Source organism: Cheilinus undulatus, linkage group 19 (genome assembly GCF_018320785.1).
Source record: "Cheilinus undulatus linkage group 19, ASM1832078v1, whole genome shotgun sequence".
In the NCBI taxonomy this organism is placed as follows: Eukaryota; Metazoa; Chordata; class Actinopteri; order Labriformes; family Labridae; genus Cheilinus; species Cheilinus undulatus.
Window position 1 is genome coordinate 24,460,389 of NC_054883.1, and position 19,259 is coordinate 24,479,647.

A 19,259-nucleotide genomic window follows, 5' to 3' on the forward strand; every position below is an offset into this window, starting at 1 on the left:
ACTGTATGAAGAGATTGTAAATCAGAAAAAAACTGTGTGAGGAATAAAACTCTACTCCCTTAGTGAAAAGTTTGCAGTTGATTTTTAAGTATATGATTCCCTTTACTGCCTTTGTGGGTACAAATATGCTGACATTATTTGGAACTGAACCATGGTTATTATTATGTAATTCAAGCCTTGTTAAAAGTGATTTTGTTTCAGGTGTAAACAGATATTATTTGATCAGCATGAAGAACAAAATCCACTTTAAATGAAATGTAAATCTACAGTCTCTCATCCTAAAGAATCTGGGATGACTTGCATCAGTTTCAGTCTCTACAGTATGGGCTTTAATAAAAGAAGAGAATGTAGGTTTACAGAATAATACACAATGACAACTCCTTTATTTCAGGTCCCAAAAATAAGCACATACAGGACTCACTTGCACCCTCCAGTGTCCATGTTCTGAACAACAGCTGACAACAGAAGTTTCTCCTCACCTCCTCTGTGCAGCATCAGGCAATAAAACCCTGACGCCCACGACTGGAAGATTTAAAGTTATAGTTGGAGAACTGAGCTGAGTCTTAGCTTTTCTTTTGCTGGTTATTTTTTAATGACTCCAGCAAGCTCTTTATCCTCTCACTGGCTGGCTCTCGTCTCTTCTTCTTCCTACTTTTGACCCCCGCAGCCTGGGAGGGCAGGAGGAGAGAGGCAAGTCCCCAAGGTGTGGCAGCGTTTGTGCCTCCTGGTGTCCTGATTTCGTTCTGCTGGAGCAGCCACAAGCTGTTCTGACACAAAGCTAAGAAGCGGTTGAGCTGTGCAGCGTTGACGTTCTTGCTGACGTTCAGAGAGGTTTCAAAAGGGTTCTGGATGTGCAGTGGGGCCACTTCTGGCTTGTTCTGCTCTTTGCCCTAAAAAGAAGGAAGGGGACAACGCCGACAGATGAAAACACATTCTTAAGAAGCAGCAGTAGCCATAAGGCCTGTATGTATAGTATGACATGGTCCAGTCTATCGTATCTGTCATGGTTTTAGCAGTTTGCAGCTGTATTTGGGGCACTTATAGCTGACTAAAGCCCCCCTCTGCATGCCAGCAGATGGGAGACGGATCGACTCGGACATGGCCTTGGGAGGGATTTGGACTTGAGTGGAGAAAGTGAGAATAAATCATCAAGTGGAACAAAATAATGACAGGAATGTGTGGGACTGGTATTAAAACCTGTTATGCATGCCGTACATATTATCAACGGAAGCATGTATGATCTGTTGCTCTGTTTACCACCCATGGCCTTCAGATGAACCATTAATATGTGGGTCACACAGAAGTCAAGAGCCTCACAGGGTGCTTTGCATGCCGTGTCCTGCCTAAAGCCTGACAGTAAGGGGGCAGGAGTGATAAAGGGACGGGGCTGCGGGGGACAGAAGATGGCAACATAAAGCCATCAGTCAAAGGAGGGGAGTGAACCAGAGAATTGTTGCACAGTAAAGCAGATTTATGGCTGTTGCTCCTCTGGTGAAAGCCTATAGGTATGGGTCATGGCCACAGTCTACCTGCTAGCTTCCTCCACTGTGTCAACCTCATATTAGTCTCATATATTAGCCTGCAGGGTCCTTCTTTCCCACAGGCATCGATTCATTATTCTCCAAGCTCCAAGAAGTGCCACCGGAGCATGAACACCTACTTCATCAAGTACATTTCTGGTGGGAAAAGTAGCAGCTGATTAATAGGATGTTATTAAATGATGCAGATTTTAAAGGTAGGTTAATTAACCATCCTGTACACATGCAAAGGACAAATTATCCTTCTTATATAACCCTTTAGACACAGTGTAACTTTTGAGATGGGTCTAAGGACCTTGAACTTGCCTCTTTATTTTATTCAGAAAAACTCAAAAGTCTCACCATAGAAAAATATTCATTGCTTCTATAAAGACTTACCAACAGGCATCAGCAGGCTGATTGTCTCTCAGGTCATTCATGAATAATAATCAATTGACTGACAAAACGATAATAGTAAAAAAATAAAGAATTTTCAACAATTTCTCCATTTGTCCCTTTAGTTCTTCTTGTGTAATTTCTATTTTTTAGTTTAGGAATCCTTAGAGTGGCTCTAAAAAGTCTACACAGATCCATTTATCTACACCGCTCATCCTAGGGGGGAGCCAATCCCAGCTGTCATTCGGCGAGATCCAGGGTACACCGTGGACTGGTCAACAGTCAACTACAGGGATGACATTTGGAAACAACCAGGCATGCTTATACTCACACCTACAGGCAATTTAGAGTTACCAATTAACCTAACAAGCATGTCTCTGGTGGTGGGAGGTGGCTACCTTTTCTCTTACTGACTCTGGCAGGAAGTTTTCAGCAAAAAATCAGCACCTGGGTTAATAATAATACTGTAAGCTAAGTGTCTATATGAGAATTTTTAAATTCTGGCATTTTAACAACACTTTCTGAAGATGTGTTGTGTTACTGCCGCTGTAATCTCGGCATAATCTTGCAGTATATTTTATAGATTACCACGTGTTTTCGTCATCCTTCTTTTTAAAATCCAAACAACTGCCAGATGACAGATTCAGTGCTGTAATTTTTGGGAACCAAATTGTCTGTTAACTCGCCTCGGCGCTGTGTTTACTTTCCCCGCTCTCATGCGTCCCCTCCATCTCCTTCTGATGCAAAAACTCACATGCATGGCGGAGAGTTTGCTGGTTTAGCAGGGTAGTGTGCCGTCTGCTGTGAGAGAGCCACGAGGAGACAGTAGGAGAAACAAAACTCCAGAGACAATTACACACTGACCTATAATTTATGGTCGTTTTATATGTCTTACATGGCAAAAGTGCAAAACATCAAGTATACTCGACATGTCGCCCACCCCTACCTGAAACATGAACAATTCAACCTGAAAAAAAGCCAATATTTTTGTAGGAATAACTAAAAAACTATAAATCTGCATGTCCCTCGTCTAATACTTCATGAAAGCACCTTTTGATTTCATTACAGCATCCAAACTCTGGTCAGAAGTCTAGTCAATGAGACCTATCTGGAATTTGCCCACTCTTCATTGTAAAAGAACTAAGGGCATTTCCTCTGTGCACAACCCTCTTCAGGTTACCTGCAGGTTTTCAGCAGGATTCAGGGCTTTACACCACAAAAATATTGGGTTTTTTTTTTTAGGCAGAGTCCACATGTAAACGGGTATTTCTGAGGTTTTCTTCCACTGTTTACACAAATAATCCTGTCCACACATTCTCAAAAACTCTTTTGTCTACATGTAAAAATGCACCGCTGTAAAGGGCACGTCATGTCAACAGTATTCTGTCCTTCACTGTGCAGCTAAAGCAGCTCACCCACAGACGGCAACAATGCCTTTGACCATTTCATTTTCAAAATTTTCCCTATTCACATTTAAACACTGCAAGTGGAATTTCTAGAAGTCTTCACCCTGGAAGGAGTTTCTAAAAGATGTTAGGCTAAAACCCACAGAAAAACCTCAGTTTTCAAAAATACTTCCCTACATTTGGACAACGCCTTAGAGCAACTGTGTATTCTCACATTCTGTCCCACTTTTTCTATTTGTCTTTATATTTCCACATATTTTATTCACTAATTAATACTTTTATGCATTCATCCCTCTGTGTTTTTGTCATTCTTTTAGAGATTTAGTTTTTTTTTACAGTGGCAATCCTATTACTGCACAGGCAGTGGGTGTAAACAGAATAAATATGTGTTTGTTTACTCTAAGCCTGATGGAGCTCTTAATTGGGATCCCAGCTCAAGGGCGCCATGCTCTGTGGGGCCGACATCAATCACACATGACAAGGACAGCTGTCATCTGTGTGGGAAGACGCCATGCACCAAACTCTGCCTTTATTACCAACAGATTTCTCTGCTGGAGCTTGGCTGTGAAGCTGGGAGGGAAACTTGAAAGAAGGCTGAACTGGGTTTCCTTTAGTGTTGTAGCTCTTTCTGGAAGGAGTTTTTGTTTTTGTTGTAGTTTCTCAGTGATGCAACAGTTTAATTTTCAGACTAGATCAGACGCCAGCAAAGCAGCATTATGTCCCCAGGGATGGAGGGATCATTTTGAATTTCCAAGGCTTTTGCCAATAAAGATATGAGAATTACAAAATAATTTTTAAGGCTGATATTAACCTTTTAAAAATAAACTAAACATAAAACACTTTCCAGAGTTTAGAAAATGCGTTGGTCAGTAATCAAACAATAAGCTTTAATCCTGTTTAAAATTTCAATAAAAACTAAACTTTGCATTTCTGCACATTTTCAGATAATTGTCAAAAAAACACAGTGGCAACAAGCAATTATTAAAGCTGGCTGATTTACTGAAAGAGTGTTAACAATGGCTGCAGTCTCAGAAAAAAAAGTGTCCTGCTGCAAAGTCCACAAGGAGTCCAATGTTATTTTAAGACATGGAATAAGGCTGGCATCATCTATCTGTTATAAAAACGGCTTTTTGGTGACGTTAATGTTCTGTTATTACTTCTCAGGGCTTCATCCAGACAGTACAGGACTGTTTTATACCTAGTTCATTATGAAAAGACAGGAGGGTCTTAAGAAATAGATGTGCGGACAGGAATGTCTCCACAAAAAATTCAAAGGAACTCAAACCTCTGCATACTGTCCACTTTGCACAAAAAGGGTTAATTTACTTGCAAGTTTCAGTACTAGACCTTCATCAGGCAAACAGTTTGTTAAAGGGACAGGGCATCTAAAGGCACACTCACACGATGCATTTTGTACCATATCTGGGCACGTTTGAGCCTAATCTCCAGTTTGTTGGAGTAGTGTGAGTACACTATTCCATGCTTGGGCATGGCACACTGCGCTGCATGCTCAGCAAACACTGTCCAGAAAGAGAGAGGCTGATAGAGATGGCAGGATTTTTCAAGAGAGGTGGAGAGAGAACTATGTCTTTTTTCTAATTTTATTTTAAGAAGTTACAAAGATTTTATCAGAGCTGAAGAGTTTCACCATTTGCACAGAAACCTCTCATCCTAATGGAGCCCAATCTTGTCCGGATTTCTGACCAGCCTCTTGTAAAGTCAGGTCATGGACACGCAGAGGAACGACTGAAGGATTTATAGTTCAAAGGTTGGGGTTTGGGGAGCTGATCAAGCTCCAGATTAGGCTTTGGTGAGGGATAAATCTCCACAATTAACCTCTTTCTCAAAAGAGAGTAAATTTGCCATAAAAAATACAGTAGAGCAATAAAGGGATGTGGGGCGGAGGGTGTATAACGGTCTTTAATTCTAGTTAATCATCGTTCTGATGAAAAACATCTCTCTAAAGGAGCCCCAAAATGAGACCTTCCTAGAAAATCCAACTTTGCAAACCTTGCGCAACCTTCATGGACTGACCAGATTCCATGTCTGCCATTAGGCAAATTCATATTGCAAAGAAACATTCCTGTTCTGCCTGTAGCAGGGTTTAGCTGTACTAGAAGCCGATAGCGATGGCTGCAGCCAGTGTAGCGATTAGCTTGGATGTAGCTGTAGTATAACATCAGTTATATCAGAACTCAACGACAGTTCATTTGAAACAAGAGCAAAGAGTTGCACTGAAAGCTTTTCTTGTTGATGTTTTTGTACTTCTCTCAACCGACCTGAGTTTTAGCCACAATTGGCCTCCACTATTGCAAAACTACAACTGCGGTTTTCTGCCAAGCTCAGGCCACTTCAGGAGCTATGCATGTCTACTACCTCATTTTGTCATTCCTGCCCTTCCCAAATGCTTTGTATGGGAGTTTTCCCAGATGAATATGAAATACATGGAGATATGAAACAGTCGATCTGGCATGTCAGGTTACTGTGGAAGCCCATTTCAGCCACTAACAAAAGAAAAATGTGAAAGTTAGGCAATTGTTAAAAAAAAAAAAAAAAAAAAAAAAACAGAAAGAGAAAGAGAAAAAAAGAACAACAAACAACAAGATGAAGAATCCTAAGTCAAAATAATGAGAGAAAAAGTCGAAATTATGGAGAAATTCATAATAATAAGATTCAAAAGTAAAAAATTATAAAGTAAAAAGTCAAAATTATGAAATAAAAAGTCATAATAAGATAAACAGTCATCTACAACTTTATAATCTCATAACTATGACTTTTAACTCATAATTATAACTTCTCATCACAACACTTTGACTTTATCTATAATTTTGATAATTGAAATTATTAGATTAAAGGTCGAAATAATGACAGTCATAGTTTTGTGATAAGTCATAATTATGAGATAAAAAGTCATGATTATGAGATGATTGTTTATCTAACAATTTTGACATTTTATCTCATAATTTAAAATTTGCATTTCATAATTTGGATTTATCTCATATTTATGTCTTTTTAGCTCATAATTTTGCCTTTTTATCTCATAATTTCGACTTTTTATCTCAATACTTAGACTTAACTCACAATTATGACTTTTTATCTCATAGTTTTGACTTTATCTCATAATAATGACTTTTTTCTCATAATTTTGACTTTTTATCTCATGATTTCAACCTATCTCATCATTATAACTTTTTTATCAGACTTATGACTTGTTATCTCATAGTTTAAATTTTTTTAATCTCATAATTTCAACCTTTTATCACACAATTATGATGTAGGATTATGAGATAAAATGTCATAATTATGAGATAAACAATCATCTCATAATCATGACTTTTTATCTCATAATTATGACTTATCACAAAACTATGACTGTCATTATTTCGACCTTTAATCTAATAATTTCAATTGATCTCATTACCAATTTTATCTCATAATTTTGACTTTTTATCTTACAATTTTGTCTTTTATTCTAATAATTTGGACTGATTTTTTATCTCATAATTTCGACGTAACTCATTACTTTGGCTTTTATCTCATAATTATGACTTTTGATCTCAAAGTTTTGACTTTTTATCTCATAATTTTGACTTAGCTCATAATTTTGACTTTTTATCTCATAATTTCAATGTTTTATTTCATAATTCTGACTTTTTATCTCATAATTTCGACTTAAATTCGCAATTCTGACTTTTTTTCCTCATAATTTCAATCCATCTCATCTTTTTCCTCAGAATTATGACTTCTTATCTCATGGTTTTGATTTTTTTTAATCTCATAAATTCAACTTTTTATCTCACAATTATGATTTAGGAAATTTTTTAAATCTTTGTTTATTTTAGAATTGCCACATTCTAAAACTCATGTGAATCAGATTTTTTGCTTGTTGTGTTAAATCAATCTGTAGCAGCTAGGTAACGTTGCAGGGGTGGAGGGTTTGGGTTACCCTTGACATCATCTTTATGATTGTTTTGATTGAGAGTCCCCTGGTGGTAGAACTGACATACTGTGTGTTCAAGATTTACAGCATTGTATTCCTAAATTCTCCAATAATAAGAGGAAAAGGGTATTTCAATCATTTGGCTTATTATTTATAGAGCATTAATCATACATACCTTTCTGATACTAATGGACATCCTGTTGAATGAAAATGAAGCGTAGAACTCAAAGAACTCACAGAGAAGTTTCTCTAAGACAAAGAGAGTTAGAAAGTGGAGTTAGCCATCGACAGAATCATCAGTATCAGTCAAACTGAACTGTAGCCCTGCAGCTCTGATTCAACGCTCTCTTTCTCACCCAGGGTTTCTGTGTTGCTCTGGAGCTGGATCTTGCTGAAGTCGGTGACAAACGTGCAGTCGTTGCTCTCAATCACACACTTGTCTGTGGGACCTTGTGGGAGGAAAGAGGGGATACAAGGTAAATGGCTGGTGTAACAGGTCGGTGATAGCCATAAACAAGACTCAGATGGATGGTGACTTTGCTTTCATGAGGAGGAAACAGACACAGGACGAAGAGAAATATGCACGTGGACAGTGGATCATGTCCTTGTTTGGTTTACTTCTCAAGCTCTGCCCTTGTTACCAGTCTCCTTTACCCCAATGATGCGGCTGTGTCTGTGTTTTACTCCACTGTTTAAATAGCTGCCTGCGCACTAGCTTGTGTGTCCAGAGAAGGCGGGGTCATCAACCTTCCAGAAATGATGGGCCTTTTATTGTCCTGTAAGCACTCTGTGTGATAGAGTCTGCGCTAAACTCAGGCCGAGACGGGAGGAGGCGGAGGAGTGGGGGTAGATTGCTTTTGGAAGGCAATTATCAGGCAGCCAAGGTGACAGAGGGAGAGAGGAGACCAGGGCGGCGGAGCTGCAGTGCACTGGTGGTTCACAGTCAGGACAGATTTATATTTGGTAGTAAGACAGCGAGACACACTCCTAAGTTTTCTACAGAGCCAACATGGAGCTCACTAAGATAGGTCAAATAAAAGACTAACAACTGAAGACACTCGGAAGAAGTTAAAGATGGAAATACCCGGTACTTTAGGTGCATGCTGAGGGTTATTAGGTCATTCTTGACATTGAGGGGCTGCTTTTAGCTAAAAAACTCATTTGAAGCTACATTAACAGTATGTTTCTGTCCAGATATGAACAAGAACAGAAAACATGTTTTTGAGCACTTAAACTGATTGCTTCATCTTGGTTATTTGTAATTATTGGGTAATCCTTATCAGCAAAGAAAAATGAAAGTTATGGTAGTTGATAGTCTAAATCAGTTTCCCTCTAAATCCTGATCCGAATATCTGTATCAGTTTGTTTTATTATTTTCCCTTTATTTTCCAATTTCCCTTACCTGATACTTGAATAAAGTGAATATCTTTAAGTTTGTTTGATGATAGCTTGGAGAAGCTAAGGCCTTCCTGTGTATCCCAGCACATTCTGAACAGTGAAGCTGTCTCTTGCAATGCACAATTCATGGGGGTGAATATTTAATCACATCAGGTCGTGTGCAGTGGGTGATGGGGGTGGCTGTGATCACAGTTTAGCCTGCACGTGTTTAAGTATTTTATACAGGTACACTAACTACAGTGTACCTGTATAAAAATAGCTGCTTACACTGTGGGTTTTATAATAGTTATTGAATAATTGGAAAAATCTGACTGGGTTAAGAGTAAAAACAATGGTTAACTGAAGCCCTAGATTAAGATTTTTACAACTTCATAAAAAAAAGGAAATTAGCAAGCGTGACAACTAAAGATGTCCAGCACTGTCTGAGAGTAACTAAACCCTCAGATTAATTTTTCAGAGGTAAACCTATGCACATGGGTATGAAGTACTGTTGATCAGTTAGGGTCCTAATCTTGAAATTTAAAGCACAAAGTATACACCCCTTTATGGCCAAGGCCACGATGATGGCATAGTAGAAGCTGGAGGCAAACAAAGTGAGCCATGAATCACCAACACAGTGTAAGCCATATAGGAGCCTTAAAATGTCATCATGTGGGAACTGGTTTAGTTCAGTGGATAGAGCAGGCAACCATATACAGGTGCTACAGTCCTCACTGCACTGGTCACAAGATCAGTCTTGGTGCTACTTGGTTTTTGACTGTTTCCCGTTTGAGTGCCAGTTTCCTTTCCTCCATCCTTTATTGATAATCAGTCCACATTTAAAAAGCCAAACTGGGGCAAATGAAGAACCGTTTGGGAACCAAACAACCAGCTATCCTGAACTGAGCCAAATAATCTAGACCTCTAAAATGAGACGGATTTCTCATCACAAGGAGCAAAACTGGACGGGCATCAGCTGAGGAAACATGGTTAAGATCAGAGTTAAATGAGCTAAAATCATGGCAAAACTGTACTGAACCAAACCAGACTGCATTCTGGAAACAGACCATACAGGAGTGCTGTGTGATATCGCTTGTCTAGGCTTTAGATGGAGGCTTTTTAAATCCTTCCCTGCTGTTATTTCACTGTAAGTTTATTTAATCTTTCTTTTACCTGAATATTTCACTACTTTCAGGACACAAAAGTGGCTTAATAATTAAGAGTGTTTTTATTTTTGTACTTAGAACACTTGGCATAGTGTTGGTGGAGTTTCTCCATGTGGAAATCACTTCTTACTCCCCCATCAGGAGTTTTCCACTGCCGAGTTTAGAACCTTTGAACCATGTCTTTGTTCATATGAAGTGGCTATTATACAAACTATGTCTTCCACATGATCGCATATCATCGCTTCACACTCAGGTAGCTTACGGTAAGTCCACCTTGAATGGTTATAATATTCTGCCTAATAATAAATCTGAAAAGCAGCATAGACTGAATGATTTTGTTGCTGATAAGGGACAGAAGGAATTAAATTCCAGAATAGCTGCACCTCTGCTCAAACTCTGGGGTTTAGTTACTTTTTAAACGACTTCTGAAGCTTAGAGAAATTGCAATTGGTGATAATTACTCAGACTTTTCTATAGATCTATTTGAAACTCTTAAGTAACACTTATCTGCTCAAACAAATCTTAAACTTACCACCTTCCTGCTATGTGCACTGTGATGGCTTAATAAGTCTATTATTCATCAAGTTTATTTCAGAAGGTGCCTTAACACTGAGCGGAAACCTAAATGAATTACATGGATAGCATGAGATAAGAAATATATTTGAAACAGCATTTTTAAGTTCCTCTCACCCGTAATAAGAAAGATGAGGCAGTGTTCCTATTTTTTGCTTCCCATTGTTGTAACTGTTGTGAATAAATATCAGGTGTTACCTTGCTTAGGAGGACCAATACAGACTTGGTTTTAAAGATTCAGAAATTAATGAAAAAAAAGCTATATCAAAGAAAAAAGAAGGAGTGAAAGTTTGGACTGGTGGTACCTGCTAGGTCCCTGAGGTGGTCCAGTGTTGGGATTATAGGGGGGCTCCTCTTTTGCAGGAAGAACAACACCATGACGGTGAGGGAGAAGTTGGTGATCCAGGCTCCAGGAATGCTGCTGGTGATGCCGTGAGCTCGGGCCCAGCAACGCACAGTGAACACCAGGTAGCGGACCCGTGGGTCCAGCTCCCCATACAGGTAGAGCAGCTCTGTGCTCTTCATCGCCACCCTGTGGAGATCATTCAGTATTACTGTCTAACATCTGTGCTGCAGAATTGCTTAACTCAATAATCACTCAGCACACTTTGTTCAGTGTAAAAATTTACATACAGGGAAAGAAATGATTTCTGCATTCCTGAGCTTCATCTGTGGTCTACACTGATTGGATAAAGAGTCAGCTTTCTGCTCTGAGCAGCCAATGAGAAAACACTGAACCAAGGAGAAAAAACATGCTTGAGCCTACATTGTGTTGCAATAACGCATTTGAAATTCTGTGGTTGCTATTGTCCCCATATAAGCATAACAGAAGTTGAATCTGTCCTTTCATGCAAAATGCACATGACCTACTTGTAATCTCCCTGCATGTATTCATGTATGTGTAGAACTCCCACAGCCAGTTCTTTAATATTGATATTAATTTATTGGATAAAGACTTGACAACTTTGCACAATGGTACATGGTTGAGCATGTCTGTCCTTATGAATAATTAAAAGTGTGTTAAATGTGTAATTGTGTGTGAGTTTTAAATTTTAAATGCTCTTTGTAACTGGCGCATACACCACAGTATTTTCATGTTCCTTTTTATTTCTAGAAAGCATCAGAATAAATCTCCAGATACCAATCCTGGATTTTTGGGGGGTTGTTCCTGCTCTTAAGTAACTGTCCTAGTGCATTATTTATCACTGTGTCTAAACCATTAAGATTTCATGGATTTTGAAGGTAGTGAACTCTCTGACATCTCAGTACATGGATTCAAGTTCATCATCATAGAGGAACCACATTTATGATGTTTTTGGATCACTCCCAGTCCCCAGGTCACACTAATGTGTATGCTCTAAAGTGGGGATAATTGAAAAAAGTGCCATAAATAAGTTATTTAAGGATCAAGATGGATGATGTTCTCTTTCAGAGTACTTAAAATGTGGTTAGAAGACTAAAACTAAAAAAGGCTTTTTAAAGTTTTCCCTAAGTTTGTCTGTTAGTGGTAGTGGCCTGGTTACTTGAACAAAACAAAGACAGTTTTATTTACTTATTTTTGTTTGTTTATTAAAGCATATTTACTGTATATAGGTTAAAAAAAAACACTACAGCCTAAAATGGCATATTTAGTTTCTTGAATATTAGATGTAGATATAAATGGTGGGGATGTGACAGTAAATACATGATGCATAAATCTGGGCCCTGAGTAGGCATCAGTCTGCCCCCTGCTGTTCATGTCACTGTGTTTCCACCAGGTATCCCAGTTTGCTTGCATTTCCACAAGAGATGTAACTGTATTTCACCGTATCACAGTGACAGAAGCATCTCATTAAAGTTGTGGACATGTGACTGTTTCAAACAATAGGTATTCAGGGCAGAAAGTGTTTTTTTTTTTTTTTTTTTTAGTGGAGCAGAGAGAAGGGACGTGGGAACTACAGTTACCATCGGCCCTTGCATACCCATCACCCTTCATGCTCCACCAACCGGCTTGATCCAACCGCACAAAAATGCTACAAATGGCAAGGGAGAACCAAATGACAAAGTTTTAGAGATTATGGAGGCTCCAGCGACTTTTAAATCTGACGTGAGGAAGCATTTTGGTTTTCAGTGTCAACAAAATGAGAAAGGAGAAGGACAAACAAAAACAGCACTCAGACACTGTCAGACTGAGGAGACACTACTGATGGGGAATACAAGTGAAACAAGGAGCCACTCGGCAAATCATCCCCCTGAAAAGACTGAAGAGCAGACGGCGCAGAATCCGTATATCACCTAAGACCTACAGCTGTTCTAGCGGTGGACAATGAAGGTTTTAGAAGGTTAGTAAACACTGGTGCCAAAGTATAAGTTTATATTTCTAAGCCTAATGCACACCTACAGCATTTTATGCCATATTGTAGGAAGCAGGAAACAACTTTATTTCAGCTGCAAACTGCCATCTTTTTCATTTCCAAGAAGAACATACATTTTGAAAATGGGAAATAGAAATGTTGTTTTGAAAAGACTCCTTTTTCCAGCTTTGCTCATGAGCAGGACATGCTGTTCTTTGCAAGAGAAAACATGGGAAATAAAGGCTATAAGAGTTAATTTTTCAGGGGAAAATGAATGACTCTCAGCAGATATCTTTGTTATAACAAGGCTGAACTATTTTGGTGTTTATTCGTGCCATGAAATTTCACTGCCACACTACGATGATAAGTGATTATAATGATGATCGATGAAAAAATATATAGATGTAATCATTTCCAAAGTTAATGGCATGACATTTGCTGATGAAATTGGCGGGTCGCCTTTCAAACTGTTTTCATTTCCTTTTTCCCATTTACAATGTTCTAAAACCAGCTGTCTGCAATTTGACAAGCTGAATCACAGCCAACTCGGAGAGCTTCACTCAAGCAGCAACATCTCAGTTCAGACTGCTGCAGCTCTCACCAGCGACATTTAAAACTGTCTGGTTGCATCACAAATCGTTTGACTGAACTGGGCCTTTACCTTAATAACTATTAATAACAACAATATGAGTAATTACGTAAATATCTTCATCAATTTTTAGCAACAATCCACTAGGTGGTGTTCCTACTTGGTTCCAGGAGATTCATGCAGCTCAGAAATACTACTACTCCTGAGACATGGGATAATGTGCTGATAATTCTACTTTAAACGTTTATTCAGCCTTTATTTAATGTTAAAGAATTATTGACGGCATGCAATCATTTTCAATTATTTAGTGGTCTTGGAAAAATCCAAGACTCCATTTGGCTGCTGTTGGGCCATAACCTCTTATCTCCAAAAAACACCACTTTTCAGGGGAGGAGACACACTGTATTTTTCAGACAATTTCACACTGAACAGTAATAATAAGCATCTTCCTGACACTTTTTTACCATCAGCACTGATTTATGACAAAAGATTTAAGAGGTTTTGGCACCGGCAATTTCAAAACCATGCAGCTAAGAAAATCAATTTTCCATCTTTGAGCTTAATTTGTTGATTTTTGTCTTTGTGTTTCATATTCAAGTTGGTTTATGTTTTGTTTCATTTATTTTTAGTCCCCTGATGGCAGAAATAATGCTGTTCACTTGCTTTACACTATTATAATTCTACTTATATGTTTTTTCTTTTTTACACCAAAAACACAAAGACAGAAAGTCCTTGTATGTGTAAACTTGAACGATTACTCTTGTGCTGTTTTTGCTGGGGTTTCCACAGAAAAGACATTAACATTTTAAGAGGATTCCTGGTTTGATCATAGTTTTATACATTTTTATTTTACAAGAATGTCTAGTGATTTGTTTCATTAGTATGTAATTCAACATAGCACCTTTAAATCTTAAATAAATTACCAACAATTCAAACTTGAAAAGAGGATGTAGATGTAGAGTTAAAAACATATTTATAGTTCCTCTAGGCTTTCAAGTTACAGAAGGTAAAATTTGTCTTTGAGAGGTCATTGAAACTACAAACAGTGATACCACCACTAGAGGGCAGCCTTCATTCTGCTACACTGAGCTGCTATCGGTTTTCTTTTCTACACAGTCGAAAAGTGCTGCGCTTCAGAGATCTATCAGCTCAATAGGAGAAAAGTCCCCCTAACATCCACCCACATCTGGGCGGTTCAACTTTATTTCCTTCGAAACTGCTGTGTGGTTTTCTATACGTTAGCAGGTGTGTGCGTGTCAAAATGCTGCCTTCAGCAAAGACCATGACCTCTGTGTGGTTGAGAGGGAAGAAGTGAAACACAGACAAGCCCCCTCTTTGGCCCTGCTGTTCAGTTTGACTGTGGCAGTCAAATGAACTGTCATAGCACTTTATGCATTAGTCAGGTTTCTGTTTGGGGCTTTTACAATGTCAGTGTGGCCCCAACAACATTCAAGACAACAAAGCCTCGCAGTTTCTGTGAAGCAGCAAAACTATGACCAACTCGAACTGAAATTTTGACAACATGAAACCGAGCCGTTCTGTTAATGTATGCATGTGTTCGAGTGAATACCTGTTGTTGGCTGTGAGGTCACACTGAAAACCAGAAGGCTGGTGGGCGAAGCGAACCAGGGGACATCTTGCATTAAGAATCTTTTGCACACCAACACAGCCAGGTCCAAACTGATCCACACATTCCCCGATGACGGACAGGATGCTCTGAGTGACGGCCCGCTCAGAGTTTTCCCTCTTCATCTGGTACTCCAGGGACAGACCAGACTTTGGCTGCAATACACAGAGTTTGGAGATTTTGAACTATCTTAATCTAACTGTATTAAATTCACTAATAAACCATTTTCTTAACAACTTTGTAAAAAGCCATTCATATCATACAAAAAGATCCTATCCAGTCAACCAGTTTTTAAAAGTAAACAGTCAGACCTTTATCTTCTAATAAAGGAGTGCAAACCTGCTCTGGTGGGATTTCAGTGTCTGTCATTGGGGGTTTTTTCCATCTGACCCACTATGAACAGCTCCAATGTGGTACAAAGCTGATGCATGCACATGTTAACAGCTGCAACTATTTCTTAATTTCATAGTCAAGTGATCAGCAGTCCCATGCAAGAACCGTCTCTATTGAATAATCAGCATAAGTGTTGTATTAATCTAATCTGGAAAGTCAAAACCAATTGGCATGTTGTAGGGCTGCACTTTTAACACTCTTAGCACTCTTTTAAGGCGCTACCCATGAACACGGGCGGCCCGGGTTCAAATCCAGCCTGTGGCCCTTTACCACACGTCTCTCCCCACTCTCTTCCCTGTTTCCGAGTCTATCCACTGTCCTAACTCTATCAAATAAAGGCATGAAAAGGCCCAAAAATAAATCTAAAAAAAAAAAAAAAAAACCCACACTAACGTGTTATAAAAAAGCTATGAATTTGAGGTAGTGGTGATGTACTACTGTGGCCAAAATGTAACAGACAAAACTGATGGACAAATCAAGGTCGTGTTGATTAATGATCCTTTTTTGACATCCAGCTGCACAATAAGACACTCCTCCCTTCACACCAAAGACCCTGCCCTGTTTCCTACATGTTTCTCCCCACTTGCTCCCACTGTTATTCCTGCCACCACTGCTGTGACATAACTGTAATGTCTTCTTTAAATTGATCTATGACACAAATGATATTTTGAATCTCCCTGTTAGCTCATACTTATGCCTGTAAATCTTCAATCTAATTTAGACACCTAGTAAAAGACAACCTCAAACTCCAGTATTACCAGTTTTCTCCCACTGATGCCATCAAGGTCTAGAAACATGTCCAGGTCACAGCCGAGCTTCCCAAAGCCATTCACTGATGAGCCAAAGGGCTTGATAGTGCATTCTGGGAAATAAGCAACAGCAATGTCCTTGAGCAGAGAGCAGACGAGGAAGCGCAGTCTGGTGTTCTCATCTGTTAGCTGATAAGCTTCTGTCAAGGAGGTTACCTGCTGGTCTATCTATGGGGAAATGAGGAGACTGGTTAACACACAGAGAGACAAAAGTTTAACACTTTAACTCACTTAAAGCACTTACACTCTCCTCCCTGGATAGCCTCTGGATGAGCTCATTGATGGGAACAGTGGTTTGTGGTTGGCACAGCTGGTCTAGTTGCTTGTTTGTTGTGTCAGCTGAACCGGTGTTCCTCAGTGACAGTAGTCTTGATTTAAAAGGCACCATGGACTCATGGTTGACACTGGGAAAAGCTGCATCTTCAAGTAATGAGGAGACACTTTCCCGGTTGGTGTATTCTACAACAGCATATATTCCCTGTATAAAAACAACACACACGCCCTTTCATCTTTCACACAAACCATTTTATGACAAAGTTTGATGTATACATTAAGAGAAATGTCGAAAAAAAAAAAATGCTTAACCAAAGCATGATTATGCACTTACATAACTTTCATAAAAGAAGTATTTCTTGATTTCTCCATGACTGGATAAATATTCCACAAACTTTTTCTCATTGGTTTTGACGAGGCAGTTGATGAGAACAGATCTCTCTGCCTGTTCTTGTCTCTTCAACAGGAGGGTCGGCATAGAATGGGGTCCACCCTTCTCATCTGAAAACATTGTAAATAGTTACATTTCAACTTAAAATAAAAGCTCATCCTAATTTAAAGCCCTGTCCCATTTATCACCTGGACTATTTTGATGAATGAAGACAAGTCTCAAAAGGAAACCCATAGTGTGTATTGTTGAAATAGTGTTAGATCCAAATAAAGGAACAGGAAAACAACACCAAAAATTAAGATGAACAGAAGCTTACTACAAAAGAACAAGGCTAGTGTACACACTAGCTGTGTAAATTTACATTAAATAGTAATGTAATCTGCTGCAATTTTCGAACTGCAGAAGGTGCAATATTTCCTTGACGGGAAATGTGTGTCAAACCTTGTTTTTACTGCAAAAATGTTATGTCTTTTACATCATACAATCATTCATGTATCATTTTTAAGTACAGTTTACCAAATAGTACTACTTTTCTCATGATTGCATTTATTTTTCTTAATCTAAATGTAAATACCGTAAGGATCACTCCCTGAAACATCACATATTGCAGATTTAATATGAGCTGTTGTATTGAAGGGAATGAACATTATTATGCCATTCACATTGTAAATAAAAAAAACATATACAAAAATAAGAAAAGTACAGTATGTTCTACATTCATGCTGCCCACAGCAGAGCCAAATAAAACCCACCTGAATGAGGCTACTTCCATAACTGTGCTAAATACTTTACTTTAATGTCACTCTTGGTAAACGAACGTAATGCCGAACTCAACAGAGCCCTTCATGTTTTATGAACATCTTAATTTTCTATAAAATATCTTAAAACTTTTGTACGTACGGCAGAACAACTGAAAATACAACGATATTTTGATGGCGTTCTGACCAACGGTCACTTCAGGTAAGATGCTAAGAGTTTAGCCAGTAGGCTAACTTTGTTCATTTGACAGCTTTAAATACGAACCAGTTTCTTCTTTGTGGACGGCCTCGCCTTGAGCCGCAACAACATTTGATACGATGTTTCTTTTAGTGAGACTGTCGACCCTCTTTAAGCACTTCAGCAGGCTGCCCCTACCCGTCATATGTAATCTGCACACCGCAAAGGAGGACGCCATTGCTGCTTGGGAAGAAATGATAAGGCGCATGCGCAAGGCTGTGTCTACGGCAACTGAAAGAGACAAAACCGATCAAGTTGTGATTGTATTATATATCCCTAATAATACCGCTGTTTATACTCGTTATACTAAACTATACTTAAATCTTAAATTAGAATTACTCTATGACCAAAATTCAAATAAAATAAAATAAATAAATAAATAAACAGAACATTTAAAAAGGCTTTGCGGGAAAATTAACGTATATACATTCAAATCATGTCTACATATTAGACTTTCACAAAAAAAACAAAACCTAAGCAAAAACATAACAGCAAAGTACAGCAGTATATTTATAGAGGTAGTGATATTCAACAGAGTCTTTTTCAACTCAGTGCATTCAGAAAGTATTCAGACCCCCTCACTTTTTCCGTTTTATGTTGCAGCCTGATGGTACAGTCGTATAACTTCATTTTTATTCTCCTTATTCCACACTCAGTCCCTCTTCACAACAAAGTGGAAAAAGGGTTTTAGATTTTTCGAAAATTTATGACAAATTAAAAAAAAAGAACTATCACACTGACATAAGTATGCAGACCCTTCACTAAAACTCTTTAGTTAATTTAGCTCAGGGTTCTCCCATTTCTCTGGATTTTTGCTGAGATGTTTCTACACCTTGACTGGAGTCAAGCTGTGGTAAAGTAAATTGATTGGACATGATTTGGAAAGGCATACACCTCTCCATAGAAGGCCTCGCAGCTGACAATGATATCAGAGCAAAAACAAAGCCACAAGGTCACAGGGACTGCGGAGCTGCAGAGCTCAGAGACAGGATTGTTGACAGGCACAGATCTGGGGAAGGCTATAAAAACATGTCTGCTGCACTAAAGGTTCCCAAGAGCACAGTGGGCTCCAGAATTCTCAAATGGAAGAAGTTTGGCACAACCAGGACTCTTTCAAGAGCTGGTTGCCCAACCAAACTGAGCAGCTGGGGAGAAGGGCCTCAGTAAGAGAGGTGACCAAGAACCTGATGGTCACTCTGATGAGCTCCAGAGATCCTGTTCTGAGCTGTGACAAAGTTCCAGAAGGACAACCATCACTGCAGCCCTCCACTGATCTGAGCTTTATGGCAGAGTGGCAAGACCAAAGCCTCTCCTCAGTGCAAAACATATGAAAGCTCATTTGGAGTTTTTGAAAAAAAAAAAAAGTCTCTGAAGGACTCTCAGACTGTGAGAAACCAGATTCTCTGGTCTGATGAAACTAAGACTGGACTGTCTAGCCTCAAAATATGGAGGAAACCAGGCACAGCTCATCAC

At 38.9% G+C, this 19,259-nt stretch overlaps 1 protein-coding gene across 1 annotated transcript; it reads right to left on the reverse strand.

The window, feature by feature from the left end:
• Positions 1 to 364: 364 nt before the first annotated feature.
• Positions 365 to 17,994, reverse strand: LOC121527713 (mitochondrial poly(A) polymerase). Its single transcript, XM_041814740.1, has 9 exons — positions 17,814 to 17,994; positions 16,734 to 16,900; positions 16,371 to 16,604; positions 16,076 to 16,294; positions 14,868 to 15,079; positions 10,681 to 10,907; positions 7,616 to 7,708; positions 7,435 to 7,508; positions 365 to 890 (listed from the first exon to the last, which is right to left on the reverse strand). Exons 1-9 carry the CDS (start codon positions 17,992 to 17,994, stop codon positions 564 to 566), a joined length of 1,734 nt encoding a protein of 577 aa, XP_041670674.1. The 3' UTR covers positions 365 to 563.
• Between the last annotated feature and the right edge of the window lie 1,265 nt (positions 17,995 to 19,259).

What these genes read in the sequence shown, in the direction of transcription:
- LOC121527713 (XM_041814740.1), bottom strand. Translation starts at nt 17,994, where the DNA reads ATGCGCCTTATCATTTCTTCCCAAGCAGCAATGGCGTCCTCCTTTGCG. An exon ending in GGCTATCCAGGGAGGAGAGT is followed by an intron (nt 16,295 to 16,370) that starts GTAAGTGCTTTA and finishes ATTTCCCCATAG; the next exon opens with ATAGACCAGCAGGTAACCTC. An exon ending in TGTCCATTAGTATCAGAAAG is followed by an intron (nt 891 to 7,434) that starts GTATGTATGATT and finishes CCTTCTTTTTAG; the next exon opens with GGCAAAGAGCAGAACAAGCC.